The sequence below is a fragment of the Protopterus annectens genome, chromosome 2.part2 (genome assembly GCF_019279795.1).
Source record: "Protopterus annectens isolate FY-2018-M chromosome 2.part2, PAN1.0, whole genome shotgun sequence".
Classification (NCBI taxonomy): Eukaryota; Metazoa; Chordata; order Ceratodontiformes; family Protopteridae; genus Protopterus; species Protopterus annectens.
Window position 1 is genome coordinate 890,015,210 of NC_056730.1, and position 20,924 is coordinate 890,036,133.

A 20,924-nucleotide genomic window follows, 5' to 3' on the forward strand; every position below is an offset into this window, starting at 1 on the left:
AACAAGGACATACGAGACCTCCAAACTCTAGACCCAACCTAGTTTAGCTTCTTTAAGGATAGATCATGCTTGTTAAGCCATGCAGACTTCTTCGAGAAAGACGACAAAGCCCTGGATGAAGGGAAGACAGTGCATACTGCCCACCTTGACCTAGCCAAGGCTTTTGACACAATCCCTCACTCAGGTATTAATGAGAAACTCTCCCAGCTGGGATTGAACCCTTACATCGCTAGACAGGTAGCAAACTGGCTTACTGGTAGAACAAATATTGTGAAAGATAGTCGCACCACTTCTACTAGTAGACCAGTTACCAGTGCCATACCTCAAGCATTTTTGCTGGGCACTTTACTGTTTGGAAACTATTTTTTGGAGGTCCAGGCTAAAGTTTTGGCTTACCAAGGTCACTGATGATTGCAAACTGAGTGCAATTATTGAGTCCCCCAATGATGTTAACATATCACAGAGGGGGTTAATGCAGACAAAATGATTGGTGCCAAAGCCACAGACTAAAACTAAACACAAAAAGTGTAGTATTATCCTTTTTGGCAAAGCAGAATCCCCTAATTACAATATTGACAGAAGCGCCCTGGTTCAAACTCAGTAGTGAGAGACATGGGAACACAGGTTGCTAGCAATCTGAACTTTGACCACCAGGTCTCCACAGTGGTGAGGAAAGCCTTCTACGTGGCGCAACTCTTAAGTAAGGGCATCACATCTAGTTCTAAGGAAGTTATAATCCCACTATACTCAACCCTCATCAGACCTTTATAATAGAGTACAATGCTCCCTTTTACATGTACCTCACTAGACACCTGCAGCAGCTGGAGAGACCCCAGAGGTTTCTCACCAAGAAAATACAGGGCCTCCAAATAATGACTTACGTGAATAGACAAAGTCCTGTCACTGTACTCTGTATCTTAGAGGCTGCTGAGAGGTGACGTTTGCCTGGCCTACAGGGCAGTCTCTGACCCTGACCTAACAGGAATGCTACACATCCACAAGTCAAATGGCACAACAGTCACTAGTTCTAGGGACCTTAACCTAGCCTATGACAAACAGAACATACTGGTGAGACAGACATCTCTCAGAGACTGACACTTCCCTGGAATGAACTTCCAATTCATGTGAAACAGAGCTCTATCCTTGCCCCTATTAAGGCACAACCCGGACAAATGGATGGGTGACCGCAAATTCACCCCGGGGGTGGCGCCCATGTCCCTCATAAACAGGGGTAGTCGGTGTGGATCACTGATTCTCTCCATGAATGTTACCTATCTAACCAGCTAGGCTTGTAAGGGCTCTAGGAACACTCATAGTAACTTCTTATGAACCTGTGGACAATAAAACATGAAAAAATGTAAACAAAACTCAGTAAGGAATATTTTAGAAGACTAGAATTAATAGTAAAAACAGTTCTGACATCTAAGAAGAAAGCCCAAGCTATAAACCAATTTGCACTTCATATTTTACAGTTTTGGGGTGACTGACTGGCCTCAAAAAAGTATTGTCTCAGCTGGACAAGAAAACAAGGAAAATGCTTCACGATTATCAAATAATATACAAAAATCAGTGTTCACCAAGATCATATATGTTCCTTGTTCTGAAGGAGGTATGGGCCTCCTCAAAATGTATTACATGTATAGATCTGGAGTTGTAGGACTGCATACGTATCTGCTGACCTCACCAGATCCAGACTTCCCTCCTTAGTTTAGCAGTCAAGCAGGAATGGAAACCAAACCAGAAGTAGACAAAAATCAGGCAAAAACTGAATGTGCCAAAAAACAAAAGAAAGAATATAAGAAGGATCAGATGAGAAGGCAAGAAATGTGGAAAAAGCATAATATAGTTGCAAGTAATAGAAAACTCCTTGAACAACCTCATGCCAACCAGGATCTGACGACGGAATGGTTAAGAAGAGGTGAATTTAAACCAAAAGATGAAAGGTTATTATTAACGGACCAGAATAGTGGACTACATACATGTTGGTTCACAAAATCCATTGAGCACTTGGGAGAATAGACGAATGCAGGTTCTGTAAAACAGAAATGGAAACAGTCGCACATCTTGTTGAGTGTGATGCACTAATTGCATAGGGCTTGCATTCTGAAAGGCAAAATAATGTGTTAAGACTGCTGCACTGGGGATTGTGCAAACGTTACAATATTGAAGCAGCTGAGAAACACTGGAAACATGAACCACAAACCATTACAGAAAATGATGTTTATAGCACATGAAATCACCCATTACCAACAGTTCAAAAAACAGATGCGAGAAAACCTGTTACGGTAGTCCATGAAAAGACAAACACAGTACTGATCACTGAAATTGCTGCACCCAGTGACTATGGTATCTTACATACAGAGAGACACAGTCATAAAATACCAGGATTTGGAGGCAGAAACAAGGACAATGTGGAAGAAGGATACCCAGAGCATTCCCCACTAGTACAGTCTTATTTAGATATGCTACTGATTCATGTAACTGCATATGAATTGCAGGAGGTGTCAATTCTATTCACGTTGCGGGTGCTGTAAAGAGCACTTCTGGCCAATATCAAAAATCGAAACAATACTAACTTCATGAACTTTAATCATACTTTGACTTAGGAATGAGATCCATTCTCATCATGGTATTAGAAACCCAAAAGACAAGGGAGAAATTAAACCACAAATAAAACCAAAAGCTGAAGTTTCACCAGAAAAGCCACTATTAGCTTTTTTATTTTTTACACTGATTAAAATACATACGTAATAAGCTTTAGACACCAGGCATCACAGTACATTTAAGCAGCATCCATTCTTGGTTGCTACTTGTAAAGAAAATAGATTTTTGAGCATGACAATGACAGTACATTTCAGTTCACTTTTAAATAAGATGCTCATTAAGTGGGCAACATCATCTGAACTTGTAGAACAATCTCATCCATATGCAAGGATCTTCATGGTCTGTACATCAGTCTCCTTCTGTACCAGTAATTAGTAAACCACCTACATGCCCTTCTTCTCTTCACCAAGTGAGTTTACGACAGCTTTTTTAACTGAAAAACACAACACAGAAAGAAATCATGAATGTAGTTTCTTTTCCCATTTGATTAGATTTTTTTCAGGGTCTAAGCTCTCCTACCATCTACACATTTACAAAGCACTTGTTAAAATTCTCATTTCCAGATTAATGTAGGGCAGTGACACTTTCTTACTTGTGTGTGTTTATGCATTTAGGTGCACATGCAGCCTAAGAATAAGCTTGCACACAACATCTATGGGATATCCTACATTTTGTACCACCCGGTAAACCAAACAGAACAAAATACAGACTGAGTATATACACCTACCTAATATAACAGAAAAGCAAAATAACCAAACTTAACAGAAGATACCTGTTAAGTAGCTTGCTTCATTGTTAGTGACAGGTTACAAATACTTGGAGAGAAACATGCACATACCACCAAAGTGGTACTGCTAATTATAATTCTCAGTCTTTTAGCAATGCATGTGTAATGAAGTTCTAACCATTAAAAAGTGTGTGTACATTTTCAATAATACTGTACCTTTGCTCACTATTGTCCAAGGTTTCCATCAAAATAATGGTTTTAGCAATTTATGAGTTTACATATCACAAAGAAATTATGTATAGAGAAAGAAAAACGGTATTAATGTAAAACAACTGTAAAGTATACTTTTAACAACGAGAAATTGTCAGTGGCACAACAGACAGCACACTTACCTTTGGTGCAGAAGGCTGTGGGTTCTGCTCCCATACCAGGCAATTTGATTGCTAACACTGCAGTGCAGCGTAAGAAGAGGGGATGCAGTAGTTTTAAGCATGTTGTCCTTTAGACATTTAAAAAAAATGTCATATGTTACTGGTGGGAATAATAACTTGTTGTCGTAATGGCTACATTATCCATACCATTTTGGGACATTAATGGCCTCACAGGTATAGACAAAAAGTAGATTACTGAATTATATTAAGAAATGAAGATTGCAAATCAATGCTACATGAGACACATTTGGAAAGAAGTGAACATATAAATACGATAAAGAAAGGATTTCAGGAGAGGTATTCAGCAGAGTATCAGTAACAAAGGAAAAGTTGAGTACTTATACTAACTGCTAGAGTTGCTCCAAAAAAGATAATGGCAGATTTGTGGTAGCAAGGGGGCTACAGGCAAGGGAGGAGGATTATGCTAGCATTTACTTATATTCAACCAAAAACTGTTATTATGGAGCTTAAGAAAATCCGCGGTGGTGGTGTTGCGGTAGCATTGTCGCCTCACAGTCAGACGCTGTCCGGTTCGATTCTCAGCTAGAGCGTCTTCTGCGTGGAGACATGCGTGAATGGGCGTACCTTCGTTGAAGGTTGTGCATCAGGGCTGGTAACTCGGCACTTAAAAATCAACTACCAGTCATTAGCGGACCGGAGTTCCGCTGTGGCGACCCCTAACCGGGAAAAGCCGTAAGACACAACAATCAGCTTTCAGCAGGGAATATTACTTACATTTATGGAGTGGAATTTGGCTTCCAACAGTGAATCTGAGGTACCTAAAAGGGAAGATATAACAAAAGAGGGTAGGTTTCTGAAGAAATTTATAAAAATATTTGGTAATGAAGATGTGAATTCAGTAGTAGGAACTCTGAGCATATATCTCCAAGGCACAATAACTGGGCTAGACTAGACAGAAACTACATTTCACAGGAACATGTGCATTCACCTGAAAGCTTTGATACACATCCAAGAACTACTTCAGATCATGTGCCAACAATAACCAGGATAAAAATGCAGGGTAATGAGTAAAAATGAGACATTGGCACTTTCCCATCTACTTGTTAAAAAGAGAGGAATTCAAGGAAAGGGTAGTGGAAATTATTCAGGCGCTATTAGGGAAGATAGCGTGACTCAAATAGGTCCAGATAGGCCATGTGGTTTACTAACAATTACATGGAGGGGGGGGGGTCCTTTCCTACCGTTAGTTGGACTTGGAGTAACTCTAGGGAGTTGTATTCTTTAACCAGTCTAGATGTGTATTTGTTTTTAACGAAGATGGAGACTACTCCCTTGTTTTTTTTCATGTTCATTTTGTCATCTGAACGTGTGAAAGGCATTATAGCCCTGCATAGCTAGAGTACTCTCTGAGGCCTTGAAACATGTCTCTGTGACTGTGCAGACATCAGCATTTTTATGTCAGGAATTTTGTTCTTATGACATTGCCTAAAAAAAGCACTATGTGTGGAGGTAAGTACCTTTGCCAGTAACCTAAAGTCTAGCAGCGACAGGTGAAGACCATGCCTGGCAAAGCAGCGTGGTCTGTCAACCACATCATCCAAGGCTGTCAGATACTGGATCCCCCTGGACTTACACCAGAAGCTAAGACAACTGTTCAAGTCAACAACTTTTTGTTTATATTGTGGCATCATCCTGGGTGAGGGAAGAATGCTGCTTAGGGGTAGGGACATACCTGCTGGGACACAATCTGAAAAGCTCCATCATGTCTCTCTTCATATAGTCCAGTGGGGTACATCTCAAGTCATTCACTCCAACATGGACAATGACACTGTCATAACAGTACTTGTTGTTGAGAGACTTGAGGGCATGCATGATTTGGCAGATCCTGGCACCAGACAGGCAGCTGACTGACCTTCTTGTCCAGCCTAGTGAAGGGGACATCTCTGTGTCTCACTATGGAGATGCCTATGACCAAGACATTTGGTCTAGCTATGTTCTGCCTTAGGGGTTTATTGGGTGACACACTGATGTATGTGTTATGTGTAGTGGGTGCTGTTGGGACCGTATTGTGTGCAGAGGGTTTGTGCTTCGGAGAGATCTTTGCTATTTTGGTATTTCTAGTGAGTACCTCCAAGTATGTGGGTTTATTTGTTGTGTGCTTGGTATGTGTGCGAGGTAGATTTTGGGTGCTGACAACCTGCTTGGTATTTGGTTTGTTGTTACGTGACAGAGCGAGCATTGACTCCAGATTTACAGTATAGATACAGCTTTCACATATCGTATTTTTATGTTTTAGGAGTAGTAGGTTGTCTGCATACATGAGGCAATTGCTACCACTGCCTCAGGATGCCCATATCAATCAGGCTGGCTGGAGAAATGGTGGGAAACTGACCTTCCAGTATGTGAGGTTTATTCTGTAGTAAGTAGTTGAGGGTGGGCTAGATGGACAAGGATCTGTTGCAGGACTAGGAAAAATCAGCTCATCTGTGGGAGGTTTAGGGGTAGAAACCTACGTCGGCACCTTAAACAGCACAGCTGGGTTGCTCTCTGGGCAGCAGTGCGCAACTGCGTTGCAAGCTGAGAAGCAGGGAAGCTTGGGGAAGTGGGTTCCCTAGCAGTTATCTGGGGAAAATTTGACTTTTTAAGCATTTGCATCTATACATGGCAGTGTCCCCATTGGCCGGTATGCAGCTACTAGCAAACGCTGTGCTTAAATATCAGCGAAGTAAAAAAGTTTTCAAACAATCCAACCAATAGGAAAGACCAGGACTGAGCCTTTTTCCAAGAATCCCCAACTCAGATGGGTCCTTGACTACACTCTTCTGCCACAAGGGTGCAGGAGGGGTCTCTTGAAGTAAGATGGCTGGCTTTAGTGCTCAGAAAATGCAAAAAGTACAGTTCTGTACCTACCATAAATGTAGATGTCCGATAGGTATGCATCTGCAGTCATAACATATGGGTTGTCCTGCCTCAGGCAGCCCTTCGGTCGGCCGGATTCCAAAGTCTGGGTCTGGCCTCGGCTGATGTCACACTTTCCCCGACGTCAGAGTGTCTGTGGTATAAAAGCATCAGCCGACGCCATTTTCCTCAGTTTTTCTTGCCCCAGATGCCAGGTGCCCTCTAGGAAGGCTAAATTTGGATAAAGGCTGAAAAGTTCCAAACATTTGCAAATTATATACATATATAAACAAACAAACAAATACACCACAATAGATTCCCCCAGCTAGCTGAAAGAGGGGTAAGCACCCTAGGAATACCACCGAGGGGAAGCAGGGTGGGTAATCCTGACTGCAGATGCATACCTATCAGACATCTACATTTATGGTAGGCACAAAACTGTACTATGTCCTTCAAGGATGCATCTGCAGTCATAACATATGGGTAGAATACCATAGCCAATCTGGGGGAGGAGGTACTAAGAGAATTATGGTGTAGTTAAGATCCCCTGCAGTACTGCAGTTGCAAACCCTGCTCGGGACCTGGAGTATAGAGGTAGATTGTAATGCTTGGCAAATGTATGCACGGAGCTCCAAGTAGCAGCTTCTAAAATGTCCTTGGTAGCCCACCCCTCGTAGGAAGGCTGTAGTGGTAGCTGTGGCCCTTGTGGAGTGAGGCCTGATATTTTCAGGAACTGTCTTTCCATGAAAGGAGTAGCAAAAACGAATGCAATTTCCTATCCATTTTGAAATTGTCTGTTTGGAAATTGCTCTTCCTTGCACCCCAGTTGCATATGCTACAAAAAGTTGGTCAGTTTTTCTGTTAGTTTTAGTTCTGTCCAAATAGTAGCGTAGTTGTCTGTGTATATCCAAGGTGTGCAAAAGTTTTTCCCCTTTGTTCTGTGGGTTAGGGAAGAACGTAGGCAAGTGAATAGCTTGGTTCAAGGATACCCTAGATACCACCTTTGGCATGAAAGTAGGATTGGTTCTCAGTGACACTCTATCCTGGTGAAAAATAAGAAAAGGCTGCACTGCCATTAATGCCTGTAAAGTACAGTTTTGTACCTACCATAAATGTAGATGTCCGAACAGGATAGCATCTGCAGTCCTTACAAATGGGTTGTCCTGTCGTCAGGCAGCCCTTGATCGGATTCCAAAGTCTGGGTCTGGCTTCGGCTGGTGTCGCACTTCACCCGACGTCATCTCTGCTGGTCTTCGGGTATAAAGGCATCAGCCAACGCCATTTTCCTCAGTGTTTCTTGCCCCAGATGCCAGTTGCCCTCTTGGAAAGATAAAATTTTGGGTAAATGCCAATGTTTCCAAAAAAGTTGAAGGCAACCACAAAAAATAAGCATGTATGTACATATATACAAACAAATACACCATAAGAGATCCCCCCCAGCTAGCTATTAGGAGGGTAAATACCCTAGGAGTACCACAGAGGGGAAGGAGGGTGGGTAATCCTGACTGCAGATGCTATCCTGTTCGGACATCTACATTTATGGTAGGTACAAAACTGTACTATGTCCTTCAAGGATGCATCTGCAGTCCTTACAAATGGGTAGAATACCATAGCCAAACTAGGGGAGGAGGAAGAAGAATTATGGTGTAGTCAGGATCCCTTGCAAAACAGCAGTGGCAAACCCTGCTCGGGATCTAGAGTATAGAAGTAAGTTATAATGCTTGGCAAATGTATGCACGGAGGTCCAAGTAGCCGCCTCAATAATGTCCTTGGTAGCCACAGAAAGCTGTGGTAGTGGCTGTAGCCCTTGTAGAATGAGGCCTTATGTTCTGTGGAATTTGCTTTCCATGGTAGGAGTAACAGAATCTTATGCAATTTCCTATCCACTTGGAGATTGTCTGTTTGGAAATTGCTTTTCCTTCCCTTCCTGTTGCATAAGCTACTAGAAGCTGGTCAGTTTTTCTATAGCCCTTGGTTCTGTCCAGGTAGTAGCGCAACTGTCTATGTACATCCAAGGTATGCAGGAGTCTTTCCCCCCTGTTCTGTGGATTGGGAAAGAAGGTAGGTAGGTGGATTGCCTGGTTTAGAGACACTCTGGATACCACCTTAGGCATAAATGTAGGATTAGTTCTCATGGACACTATCTTGATGGAAGATTAGGAAGGGTTGTACTGCCATTAAAGCCTGTAGTTCCGAAACCCTTCTTGCTGAAGTAATTGCCAGTAGGAAAGCAGTTTTCCAGGATAGATGTTGAAGATCTGCTGTTGCTGCTGGTTCGAATGGAGGGAGTGTCAATTTTTCTAGCACAAAGTTCAAGTCCCATGCTGGTAAGGGTAGTTTCCTAGGAGGTTTTACATTCTTAATTCCTCTGAGGAACTGCCTGAGTAGAGGATGTGAGAAGACAGGGGGATAGAAGCTGTATTCTGCAGAAATAGCTGATGCATATATCTTGACGGAGGAATAGGACAGGCCTGTATGGAGAAGCTCTGCCAAATACTCCAGGATGTTGGCAATATCTATCTTTGACACATCTTTCCCTCTTTCAGTACTCCAAATGACAAACCTTTTCCATTTTCCTGCATAGTTCCTTCTTGTTGAAGGTCTGCGGGCCTCAAGGATAATGTCTTTAACCCTTTGGGATAAATCTGGGTTAGTTGTTCTTATGTAATGTTCCAGGCAGTCAGTTGCAGAGTTTTCAGGTTTGGATGCAGGATGTTGTAGTCGCTCTGAGTTAACATCAAAGGAATCAGGGGCAGAGTCCACGTTTCCCCCCGAGACATGCTCCTCAGCAATGGATACCAATGTTGTCTTGGCCAATTTGGAGCTATCAGAATTATCCTTGGACGTTCCTCTTTGATTTTCAGTAGTACCTTGTGAATCAAAGGAAGAGGTGGAAATGCATATGCTGTCAGGCCTTTCCAACTGAAGGATAGAGAGTCCACCTTCCAAGCAAGTGGGTGATATGTCCTTGTGCAGAATTTCTTGAGCTGGTGATTGAGTGGGGATGCGAATAGGTCTATTTGTGGCATTCCCCATTTCTTTGTGATGGCCTTGAAGATGTCCGGGTGTAGCATCCATTCGTGAGCATCCGAGGTAGTTCTGCTTAACATGTCTGCTAGGATGTTTTCTTTTCCCGGTACAAATATTGCCTGTAACTGAATGTTGTAGCTCAGAGCCATATTCCATAGGTCCAAAGCCATTTGGCATAGTGGGTATGAATGAGTGCCTCCTTGTTTGTTGATGTACCACATGACTGTGGTGTTGTCTGTCCTTATCATCAATTGGCCTTCTTTGAGGAATGGTCTGAAATTCTGGATTGCTAGTTTTACTGCCAGCATTTCTTTTTGATTTATGTGCAGGTACAGCTGATCTGGAGTCCATAAGCCTTGAATGCACTTGTCCAGCATGTGGGCCCCCAACCTAGGTCTGAGGCATCCGTTGTGATGGTTTGGCTTGTTTGAATGTTGTGGAAGGACAAACCTGGGTTTGACTGGCATGCCTGAGCCCACCATAGGAACTCTTGTTTCAGGCATGGGATTAGTGGTATTTCAGTTTCTAAGCTGTGCCTGTGTTGAGACCATAAATTCTTTAGGTACCACTGAAGCTTTCTCATATGCAGTCTGGCATGGGGGACCAGGATTATGCAGGATGCCATGAAGCCCAAGGCCTGCAGTACTTTTCTTGCTGTTAGTTTGTTCTGCTTTGTTAATGCCAAGAAGTAAAGAGGAAGTTGTTCTTGTTTTTCTGCAGTTAGGAATGCCATCTGTTTTACTGTGTCCAATTCTGCACCCAAGAATGTTCTTGTTTGGGATGGTATCAGTCTTGACTTTTTTAAATTGACTGTGTATCCCAGGGCTTGTAGTAAGCAAATGACTCTTTGTAAGTCTTGTGTCAGCTTGCTTTTGTTGTCCGCTTGTATCAGGCAGTCGTCCAGGTATGGATAAATTTGGATTCCCTGTAGCCTGCAATGAGTGATTACTGATGGCCAGGCATTTCGTGAACACTCTGGGCGCAGTAGATAAGCCAAAGGGCAATGCTGAGAATTGATAATGCTCTGATCCTGCAAGAAATCTGTGGTATCTTCTGCAATTTGGTCGTATGGGGACGTGCAGGTATGCCTCCTTGAGATCTAGAGTTACCAGCCAACACTCCTTGCCCAGCATGGGAAGAAGTTGCTGTAGGGTCAGCATTTTGAATTTTGGAACAATGATGAATGTGTTTAAAGCGGACAGGTAGAATAGGTCTCCAATTTTTTCTTTTCTTGGTACTAGGAAGAGTCTGGAGTAAAATCCCTGCCCTGTTCTGTAGGTGGTACCCTTTCCACAGCTCTCATCTTTGTTAATTGAGCTATTTGTTTTAGAGCTTCTGTCTTTTGATTTGGTGGTAGGTTTGGCATTCCTCTTTTTACTGGTAAGGTGTGGAAATGAAACCTGTAGCCTTGGTCTATAGTTTGCAAAATCCACTTGTCTCTTGTGATATAGTGCCAATTTTTTGATAATAAGGCTAACTTTCCGCCTAAGGGTGCTGCTATTTGTTCCCTGGTAGGCGGTGTCAGAACCAAGTCACTGTGATTGTCCTGTTGCAGTGGTAGTGGTTGTATCTGTGCCTCGTTGGTTATAGCCTTGCCACTGGCGTCCCCTGTAGGCACCTCCTCTGGATTGATTTCTGCCTCTGGAACGTCTATTCCTGCCTCTCTGAGATTTAGAGGAGTCTGGAAAGGACCAATTTTTGGAAGGCCAGTTCCTGCTAAACCTTGGGGGCTGAACCTGTAAGAAATCTTTAACTGTTTGTACAGATTTTGCCTTCTCTTCCATTTTCTTCATTACTTGTTGGGCAGGAGAACCAAATAGACTGACCTTATCCATAGGAGCATCTAATAGCTTTGCTTTAACATGATCCGCAAGACCTGTTCTTTCAACCATGCATGCCTTCTTATAACTGTGCCAGTCATGGCTGATCTAAATGAAGCCTCCAGTGCATCATAGCCACATTTTAAAGAATGGTTACTAACCTGCTGTATGTTATTCACCATTTCTAAAACATATTTCTTATCTAAGGAATCATCAGAGGACAGTTTCTTAGTTAACTGATCAAGCATAAACTCTTGGTATTGGATCATATGAAACTGACAGTTCAAAGCTCTAGCTGAGAGAGTAGCAGAGGTGTATACTTTTTTACCCCATCTCTCTAAGGACCTGGATTTCCTTTCAGAAGGGAGAGGGTTTTTCGCTGAGGTCGAAGCTACTGCCTTAGGCCCCTGGGAGATAGTCTCAGGATCTGCGAGAGGAGCCTTGTATAAGTGGTGATGAGTGTCCGGTACCCTGTAAAACCTATCGGGCTTGGCAGGGGCATGAGGTAAAGTATCAGGAGCAGTGCAAGCATCATTAAATGCATCATCCACAACAGGAAGAACTGGAGGTATAGCTAAGGGCCTATGTTGCGGTAAGTGTAGAAAGGTCCTAAGCCTTTTTCTTGAATCTGAGAAATCTTGTCCCTGCCATTGGAATTGTTCTCTCATGGCATGTAAGGTTTCCCCAAAGGAAAATTCCTCTGGTGGAGAGGCAGAAGGGATAGATTCTTCAGCATCGGAGTCTTCATAAGTAGAAAAAGGAGCCTCTGGATGGTCTGTGTTGTCTGAATCATCAGAAGGGTCATCTGAGGACACTGGCTCAGGGGGCTCTGCTCTAGGTCTCTATTCTGGAGGTTGAGAGGCCCTGTCTGGGTGAGATTGGGATCCCCTTATTAAAGAGATGAGATCCTCTGCCAAAGTAAGCATTTGGGAACTGGAACTGGGCCTGTGAGAGGGGGGCTTAACAGGTACAGACTTAGCAGTTTTGGCTGCTTTAGCCCTGGCAAAGGCCTTTATAGACATGGCTGCAGGAGGCCTAGCAGCACCACGTGCTGGGGTAGAGACATCCAAAGGGATGGTGTCCGATAATTCTAGAGAAACCACATTAGTAGGCAAAATTTCAGAGGCCAATTCAACTAGGGTAGCAGGGGCCTCGGTAGTAGTCATGGATTCGGCTGAAGATTGACCCGTTTGCTCGGTTTTGGCCGAAACCGAGACACTCGGTTTGCTTAACCGTGGTTTCGGCAAAAACATGGACCGCGAAAGTGTCGGTCCTTTTCTTTGCGTTTCTTAACAATTTGAGTAGTCGGAGGATCCCGATGGCATAATGTACGCAAAATCTGAGCCGAAAAACTGTTCAGCAAACTCCGACCGGCTAACGGTTGAAGGAAGCACAGGCTAAACAGGCTGCTACGCCGTGGTCTGGGCCTAAACAAGGTAAGCAGTAAGAGTGGAAATCTTTATGAGGTATTTGTTTCCCACAAGTTAAACAGTTGTTCACTTTTTTCTGACATCGGCTGAGGCAAGAAAGAGTCCCCAACGGGTACTTAGCTTTTAGAAGTCTTGTAGTATTCGGTAGTAGTAATCTCTGGATCTGACCGACCGGCACTTGCGAACAGCTTCTGCTTGGGCGCCACGGCAAGAAAGACTGAGGAAAATGGCGTCGGCTGATGCCTTTATACCCGAAGACCAGCAGAGATGACGTCGGGTGAAGTGCGACACCAGCCGAAGCCAGACCCAGACTTTGGAATCCGGCCGACCGAAGGGCTGCCTGACGACAGGACAACCCATTTGTAAGGACTGCAGATGCATCCTTGAAGGACATCTCAGATACTCTTCTTGCTGAAGTGATTGCCAGAAGGAATACAGTTTTCCAAGATAAAAACTGGAGTTCTGCTGATGCTGCTGGTTCAAAAGGAGGTAGTGTCAGTTTTTCCAGCACAAAATTGAGATCCCATGCAGGTAGGGGGGGTCTTCTTGGAGGTTTAACATTTTTGATCCCTCTCAAAAATTGTCTGAGAAGAGGGTGTGAAAAGAAAGGTGGATCCATATTGTATTCTGCTGAAATTGCTGAAGCATGAATCTTAATGGATGAATAAGACAGGCCATTGTGGAACAATTCTGCTAAGTATTCTAGGATGTGTGCTAGGTTTGCCACTGTGACATCTGTGCCCTTTGATGTGCTCCAAATGAGAAATCTCTTCCATTTAGTTGAGTATGTCTTTCTTGTGGAAGGTCTGCGAGCCTCCAGGATAATGTCCTTCACCCTCTGAGATAAAACGGTTTGGTTGGGCTTTAAGGAATCTTCCAGGCAGTTAGCTGCAATGTTTTCAAGTTGGGATGCAGGGTCTTGAAATTGTTCTGCGTTAGAAGAAGAGGCCATAGGGGAAGAGGCCACGAGTTTGCCTGAGACATGCTTCTCAATAGCGGGTACCAATGTTGTCTTGGCCAGTCCGGAGCTATTAGTATGACTTTTGGCTGTTCCTCCCTGATCTTCAGTAGAACCTTGTACATCAATGGGAGAGGTGGAAAGGCATATACTGTTAGGGCATTCCAGCTGAAAGAGAGAGTCCACCCTCCAGGCTTGTGGGTGGTATGTCCTTGAGCAGAAATTCTTCAGTTGGTGGTTGAGTGGGGAGGCGAACAGATCTATCTCTGGGATTCCCCATTTCTTTGTTATGAGTTTGAAGATGTCTGGATGCAGCATCCATTCGTGTGCATCCATGGTAGTTCTGCTTAAGCGGTCTGCTAGTGTATTCTCTTTTCCTGGTACAAATTTGGCCTGCAGCTGGATATTGAGATTCAGGCATAGGTTCCACAGATTCATAGCCATCCGGCATAGAGGGTAGGAATGTGTGCCTCCCTGTTTGTTTATGTACCGCATGACCGTGGTGTTCTCTGTCCGTATTAACAGATGCCCTTGCTGGAAGAAGGGTCTGAATGCCTCGATTGCATGCCTTACTGCCAGCATTTCCTTTTGGTTTATGTGCATGCTTAGCTGCCCTTGAGGCCATAGGTCTCGGATACGTTTGTCCTCCATGTGAGCTCCCCATCCTCGGTCTGAGGCGTCCGTGGTGATGGTCTGCCTTGTTTTTGGTTTGTTGAAAGGCAACCCTCTGTTGGACTGGCAGGCCTGAGCCCACCACAGGAATTCCTTTTGAAGGCATGGAATGATGTGTATCATGGTTTCTAGACTGTGACTGTGTTGAGACCATACATTCCTTAGGTACCATTGTAATTTCCTCATATGCAACCTGGCATGTGGAATTAAAATTATGCAGGATGCCATGTAACCCAGGGCCTGCAGGACTTTCCTTGCAGTAAGCTGAGTTTGTCTCGTCAGAGTCATGAAGTAATCTGGAAGTTGTTTTTGTTTTTCTTCTGTGAGAAAAGCCATCTGAGTGATTGTGTCCAGATCCGCACCCAAAAAGGTTATCCTTTGGGATGGTTCTAGTCTTGACTTTTGGATGTTGACTGTGTATCCCAAGGTTTGTAGCAGGTGTATGGCATAGGCCAAGTCCTTTAACAATTTTTTCTTGTTGTCCGCTTGTATTAGGCAGTCTTCCAAGTATGGATAAATTTGAATTCCCTGAAGTCTGCAGTGTGCAATTACTGATGCCAGGCATTTCGTGAATACTCTGGGCGCAGTAGATAAGCCAAAGGGCAATGCTGAGAATTGATAATGCTCTGATCCTGCAAGAAATCTGAGGTGTCTTCTGCAATCTGGTTGGATAGGGACGTGCAGGTATGCCTCCTTGAGATCTAGAGTCACCAGCCAAGACTCCTTGCCCAACATGGGAAGAAGTTGCTGTAGGGTCAGCATTTTGAATTTTGGTACAATGAGATAAGTGTTCAGTGCGGACAGGTCGAGTATAGGCCTCCATTGGTTTTCTTTTCTTGGCACAAGGAATAGTCTGGAGTAAAATCCTTGGCCTTGTTCTGTAGATGGTACCCTTTCTATAGCTTTCATCTGAAGTAACTTGCTGATTTGTCTTAAAGCCTCTGCCTTCTGGTTTGGTGGAAGGTTTGGCATTCCGCCTCTTTTATGGAAGTGAAACCTGTATCCTTTGTCTATTATTTGCAATGTCCATGTATCCTTTGTAATGCAATGCCAGTTTTTCGAGAATAAAGCCAGCTTTCCGCCCAAGGGTGCTTCCAGTTGATCCCTGGTAGGTGGAATCAGAGTCAAGTCATTGGGTCTGTCTTGTAGTAGTGGTAGTAGTTGTAGCTGTTGCACTACTCCTCTGGTTGGCAGGCTGCCACTGACGGCCTCTGTAGGGGCCCTTGGATTGACCTCTCCCTCTAGGGCGCCTGTTTCTGCCTCTCCGTGCTCTGGAGGAGTCTGGAAAGGACCAATTTTTTGTAGGCCAGTTTCTGCTGAACCTCGGAGGTTGAACTTGCAGGAAATCATTAACTGTTTGCACAGATTCTGCTTTTTCTTCAACCTTCTTTAGAATCTCCTGTGCAGGGGAGCCAAATAAATGTTTCTCCATTGGAGCATCGAGGAGTTTAGCCTTGACATGGTCTGGCAAAGATTGCTCCTTCAGCCAGGCATGCCTACGAATTACTGCCCCATGCATAGCTGATCTAAATGAAGCCTCCAGTGCATCATAGCCACATTTTAAGAAATGATTACTGACCTGTTGTGAGTTGTGTACCAAATCCTGAAGGGATTTACGGTCTAAGGGTTCAGGTGAAGAAAGTTTCTTATTTAGCTGATCTAACAAAAATTCTTGGTACTGTATCATATGGAATTGACAGTTTAATGCCCTGGCAGAAAGAGTAGCAGATGTATAAACCTTTTTTCCCCATCTCTCTAATGCTCTAGACTCTCTTTCAGAGGGTAGGGGATTTTTGGCAGTAGCGGCTGCAACCCCTTTGGGGCCCTGAGAAATAGTTTCTGGGTCTGCAGCATGGGCTTTATACAAGTGGAAGTGAGAATCCGGGACCCTGTAATATCTGTCAGGTTTGGCAGGGGCCGGAGGAAGTGAATCAGGTGCAGTACTGACATCATTGTACACATCATCAATTACCGTTAGAACCGGAGGTATAGCTAAGGGCCTATGCTGGGGCAAATGCAAAAAGGTCCTTAATCTTTTTCTAGAATCAGAGAAATCCTGACCTTGCCATTGAAAGTGTTCTCTCATGGAGTGTAAAGTCTCCCCAAAGGAAAATTCTTCAGGGCGGAGGCCGAAGGGATAGATTCTTCTGCATCTGAATCCTCATAAGGCGAGTAGGCCCCTTCCTGGTGGTCTGACAAATCAGATCCATCCGTGGAGTAATCTGAGGAGTGAGGTTCAGAGGGGTCAGTCCTGGGCCTTTTGTCTGGAGGAGGTTGGGAGGCCCTGTCTGGGTGAGGTTGGGAACCCCTAATTAAGGAGATAAGGTCCTCAGCAAGACTGAGGATCTGAGAACTGGGGGAAGGCCTCTGGGATGTAGATTTGGCAGGCAAAGCTTTTGAAAGTTTGGCAGCTTTAGCCCTGGAGAAGGCCTTAATAGACATAGAAGCTGGAGGCCTAGCTGCCCCACGTGCAGGGGTAGAAATGTCCAAAGGTATGGTGTCGGACAAATCCTGAACACTAGCTTCGGTAGGGAGTTCTGAAGCCGACTCAGCCGGGGCCTCTCTGGCCTCGGTGGTCGGAGATATGGTTTTGGTAGTAGGAATAGTCATGGACTCGGTTTCAGGCGAAACCGAGACACTCGCGGTAGGCCTAGCCGTGGTTTCAGCCGAAACCACGGGCCGCGAGTGTCGGTCCTTTTCCTTGCGTTTTTTGACCATATGTGAAGTCTGAGTCTCCGACGGCATTTTATAAGCAAAAGCGGTTCCAAAAAACTCCTCTGCAAACTCCGACCGACGTCTAAGAGTCCGTCGGTTGAAGGAGGCACAGGCTAAACAAGCTGATACGTCGTGGTCTGGGCCTAAGCAAGGAAGGCAGTAAGAATGGAAATCCTTATGAGGTATTTGTTTCCCACAAGTTAAACAATTATTTACTTTGTCTGACATCGGCTGAGGCAAGAAAGAGTCCCCAACGGGGTACTTAGCTTTTCAAGTCTTGGTAGCTGAAATCTCTGGATCTGACCGACCGGCACTTGCGAACAGCTTCTGCTTCGGCACCGCAGCAAGAAAGACTGAGGAAAATGGCGTCAGCTGATGCTTTTATACCCCAGACACTCTGACGTCGGGGAAAGTGCGACATCAGCCGAGGCCAGACCCAGACTTTGGAATCCGGCCGACCGAAGGGCTGCCTGAGGCAGGACAACCCATATGTTATGACTGCAGATGCATCCTTGAAGGACATCAGTCTAGACTCAGCAAGTCTGACTCCAGCTTATACTATAAATTGTTCATGTATCATAAATAGGCAGTGCAGAAAACACAATCACAAACAATAAAAACAGTTTAAAGTAGGCGGCAAAACAGTTGCAAAGAATTTAAAAGTGCAAAGATGGTTAAAAAAAAACTTATTTTTCAGTAGAATTCACAGGACGCCTTGGAATTTGTTCAGATTTACTTCAGACCACAAATCTCATATGGGATTATGATCAGATCTCAGATTGTAACAGGCTTATGTGCTCAAGACATGGATGCCAAGACATCTACCTCTACAGCAAAGCTCAAGAGATGAGCCTCCACTTGGAGAACACATAATAAAGTTATTATCAGTGACCTGATCATAACTCTTAGTAGTGCACTGAGCTTTACCTTAGCAAGCTCAACCATAGTGCAGAATCTTATTACCTCCTGTGGGACAGTTAAGAAAGATGTTACGACTTCTGTGACTGTTTTGCTTTTAAGTTTTTCCAGCTCACAATTTTCAGTACTTAATTTTCAATGGAATGGCAAGACAAAAAGAGTTAGTTAACATCTCACAGGTAAAATCATATCAAATCAACTTCAATGCTGAATCAGGATTAGGTTTAGTAAAGAGACAGACAGTCATTTTGGAATTTGCTAACATTTCAAAGCGCTGAATAAGTCCTGGCTTGAAATCTGTGACAGACAAAAACATTTCCTACATTCAATCCAAGACACAAAATACAGTGAAGCAACACAGTCAGCAAATCACCTTCATCATTACAGTAGCTGCACTGTAAGTTGTACATGACAGTGTTGAGTGGTTGGCTCCTAGTACAACCTCGTGGTCTAATGAACTAACTACATGTTTAGCGATGCTATACAATATCAAACCTAACCAGTTTCTGTCTAGTTGACTTGTTACATAAATGCCAAATAATGGATGGGTTTAGCATTACGACTCCAGATAAATACTGAAAAATGGAACTACTCATTTTACTAAAGATACAAAAGGCTCCGAAGCAAATGTAAATACACATACTGGCTGGAGGTAGAAAGCGATGCTGAGTATGCTTTATGTTGTACTCGCACAATATTCTCCAGCGATGGTCAAGGTACTTTGCATTAGTTGCAATATTTCAAGTTAAGGTCTACAACTGCATTTATTTTAGTATACTGACATACAATCAGTAGTGATCCTAACTGAGGAAGCTACAGCAGCTGTGTCTTCTGCAGTGAAACTGCTGACATGCAGTATAGAAGCATGTTTTGTTATGTAGTCAGTGTGTAAACTGAGTGAAGAAACTGGATATGTATGTGTCATTATTTGAGATACCCTAATCATGTTTCACAAAGTGCTCATTGTCGTGGACTGAAAGCCTTGCCTTGATTAAACTTCTTGTTCCAAACAGGACAACGCTGTAAAGAACAAAAGATCAGAAGGATTAGGAAAGCTCGAGGCTACCCTGTATCCCACAATGCTAGGCGCTAACTACCCAGATCTCGTTTGATAGCTAACACCATAGCAGTTCTGTTCTCAGAACAAAGGAGAAAGAGGAATACCTATATATAGAACATACCAAGAAAAAGCAACCATGGGAGTCCATACTGGGATGAAAAGAAGGCCCAGAAGGATCCTTTCAGTCTGTCCAGGCTAGGGGGTTGGAGGGTGGGACGCAAGAAAGAAGGCGAGAAGAAGACAACTAACATGGAACATTATTGTAGGTACATAACTTCTCAATGTTAAGTTGTCAATCTCGCCTTCATTCTTGCTGGATGGGACCGCATCCCTAGCACCTCAACCCTGGGTGGCTCATCGGAACAGACTCTTGAGGACGGTGGAACCAAAGTTAGCTCGGCTTCTGGAGGCCATGTCCAGTTTGTAAAGAGAAATAAAGGTATGAGGAGAGGCCCATGTGGCTGCCGCACAAATGGAATCTATAGGCAACCTAGCCTGAAAGGCTATTGACGTAGCTAAGGCTCTAGTTGAGTGGGCTCTAGGCCTTGAAGGAAGTTCTTGACACCTCAGTTCATAGATGAAAGTAATCACAGAGGCCAACCATCTAGAAAGGGTTACTTTGGAAACTGGAAGGGCCTTTCTTCCCTTCCGCATAAGACAGAAAGAGCTGCTCAGATTTCCTGGTAGTAACGGAGTTCTGTTGGAGTAATTAGGGAAGAAAACTGGGAGATCGATAGTCTGGTTTAGAGTTGCCTCAGAAGATACCTTAGGTAAAAAAGATGGGTTAGTTCTGAGGGACACTCTATCTTTATGGAAAACCAGATAAGGAGGACGAACGCAAAGGGCGTGAAGTTCTGAGACTCTCCTCGTGGAAGTTATGGCCACTAGAAATAGAGTTTTCCATGAGAGTAACTTCAAGGAACAGGAAGCCGCAGGTTCAAAGGGAGGGAGAATGAAAGAGGTTAAAACCAGATTCAAATCCCACTGTGGTGGGGGATCTCTGATCGGGGGCTTAAGTAAAACGATACCTTTAAGGAAGGCTTTACAAAGTTTATGGGACATAACAGTGGAGTCCGACAAGCCAACATGAAACTTTGAAATGGCTGCTAACTGAACTCTGATAGTAGACGAAGAAGAACCTGATTGAAAAAGTTCGGCCAAGAAATCTAGGACTGATTGGATAGGTTCAGTGAAAGGGTCCATGTTTCTAGTCTCTGCTCAGAAGGAAAAACGTTTCCATTTGCTAGCATAAATCCTCCTGGTAGAAGATTTGTGGGAAGGTAGAATGATGTCACGCACCGAATGGGAAATAAAGGGAAGCCTGGCTAAGGCTGGAAGTGGAGCAACCAAGCTGTGAGGTTGAGAGAGGGGAGGGACTGGTGCAGCTCGCCCGACTGATGGGCCAAGAGATCTGGTACTGGGTCCAGATGCCAGGGCTGCTCCAAGAGGTAACGATGCAGGAACGGAAACCAGATTTGTCGAGGCCAGTAAGGGGCAAGGAGGATCATTGTGGATCTCAATGCGGTAGCTTTCTGAATCAACTGTGTGATTAATGGAAAGGAGGGAAAAGCGTACAGAAGACCCTGGGGCCAATCGTGGACTACAGCATCTCTGGGGGGGTGGCCGGGAAGAGGGAAGAGAGTGAAGAAGTCGTGGCACTTGCTGTTTTGAGGTGTTGCGAAAAGATCGCTGTTTTGAGG

General features: G+C 44.1%; 1 protein-coding gene across 1 annotated transcript in view; it reads right to left on the bottom strand.

Annotated features, from left to right (window-relative positions):
* Window positions 1–2,684: 2,684 nt before the first annotated feature.
* The window catches only part of REEP5 (receptor accessory protein 5), a 515,414-nt gene continuing 497,174 nt past the window's right edge, over window positions 2,685–20,924 (bottom strand). Inside the window, exon 5 of the mRNA XM_044064207.1 lies at window positions 2,685–3,037. Within this exon, the coding sequence (XP_043920142.1) occupies window positions 2,988–3,037 (50 nt within the window). The 3' untranslated portion in view covers window positions 2,685–2,987. The remainder of the gene's footprint in view (window positions 3,038–20,924) is intronic.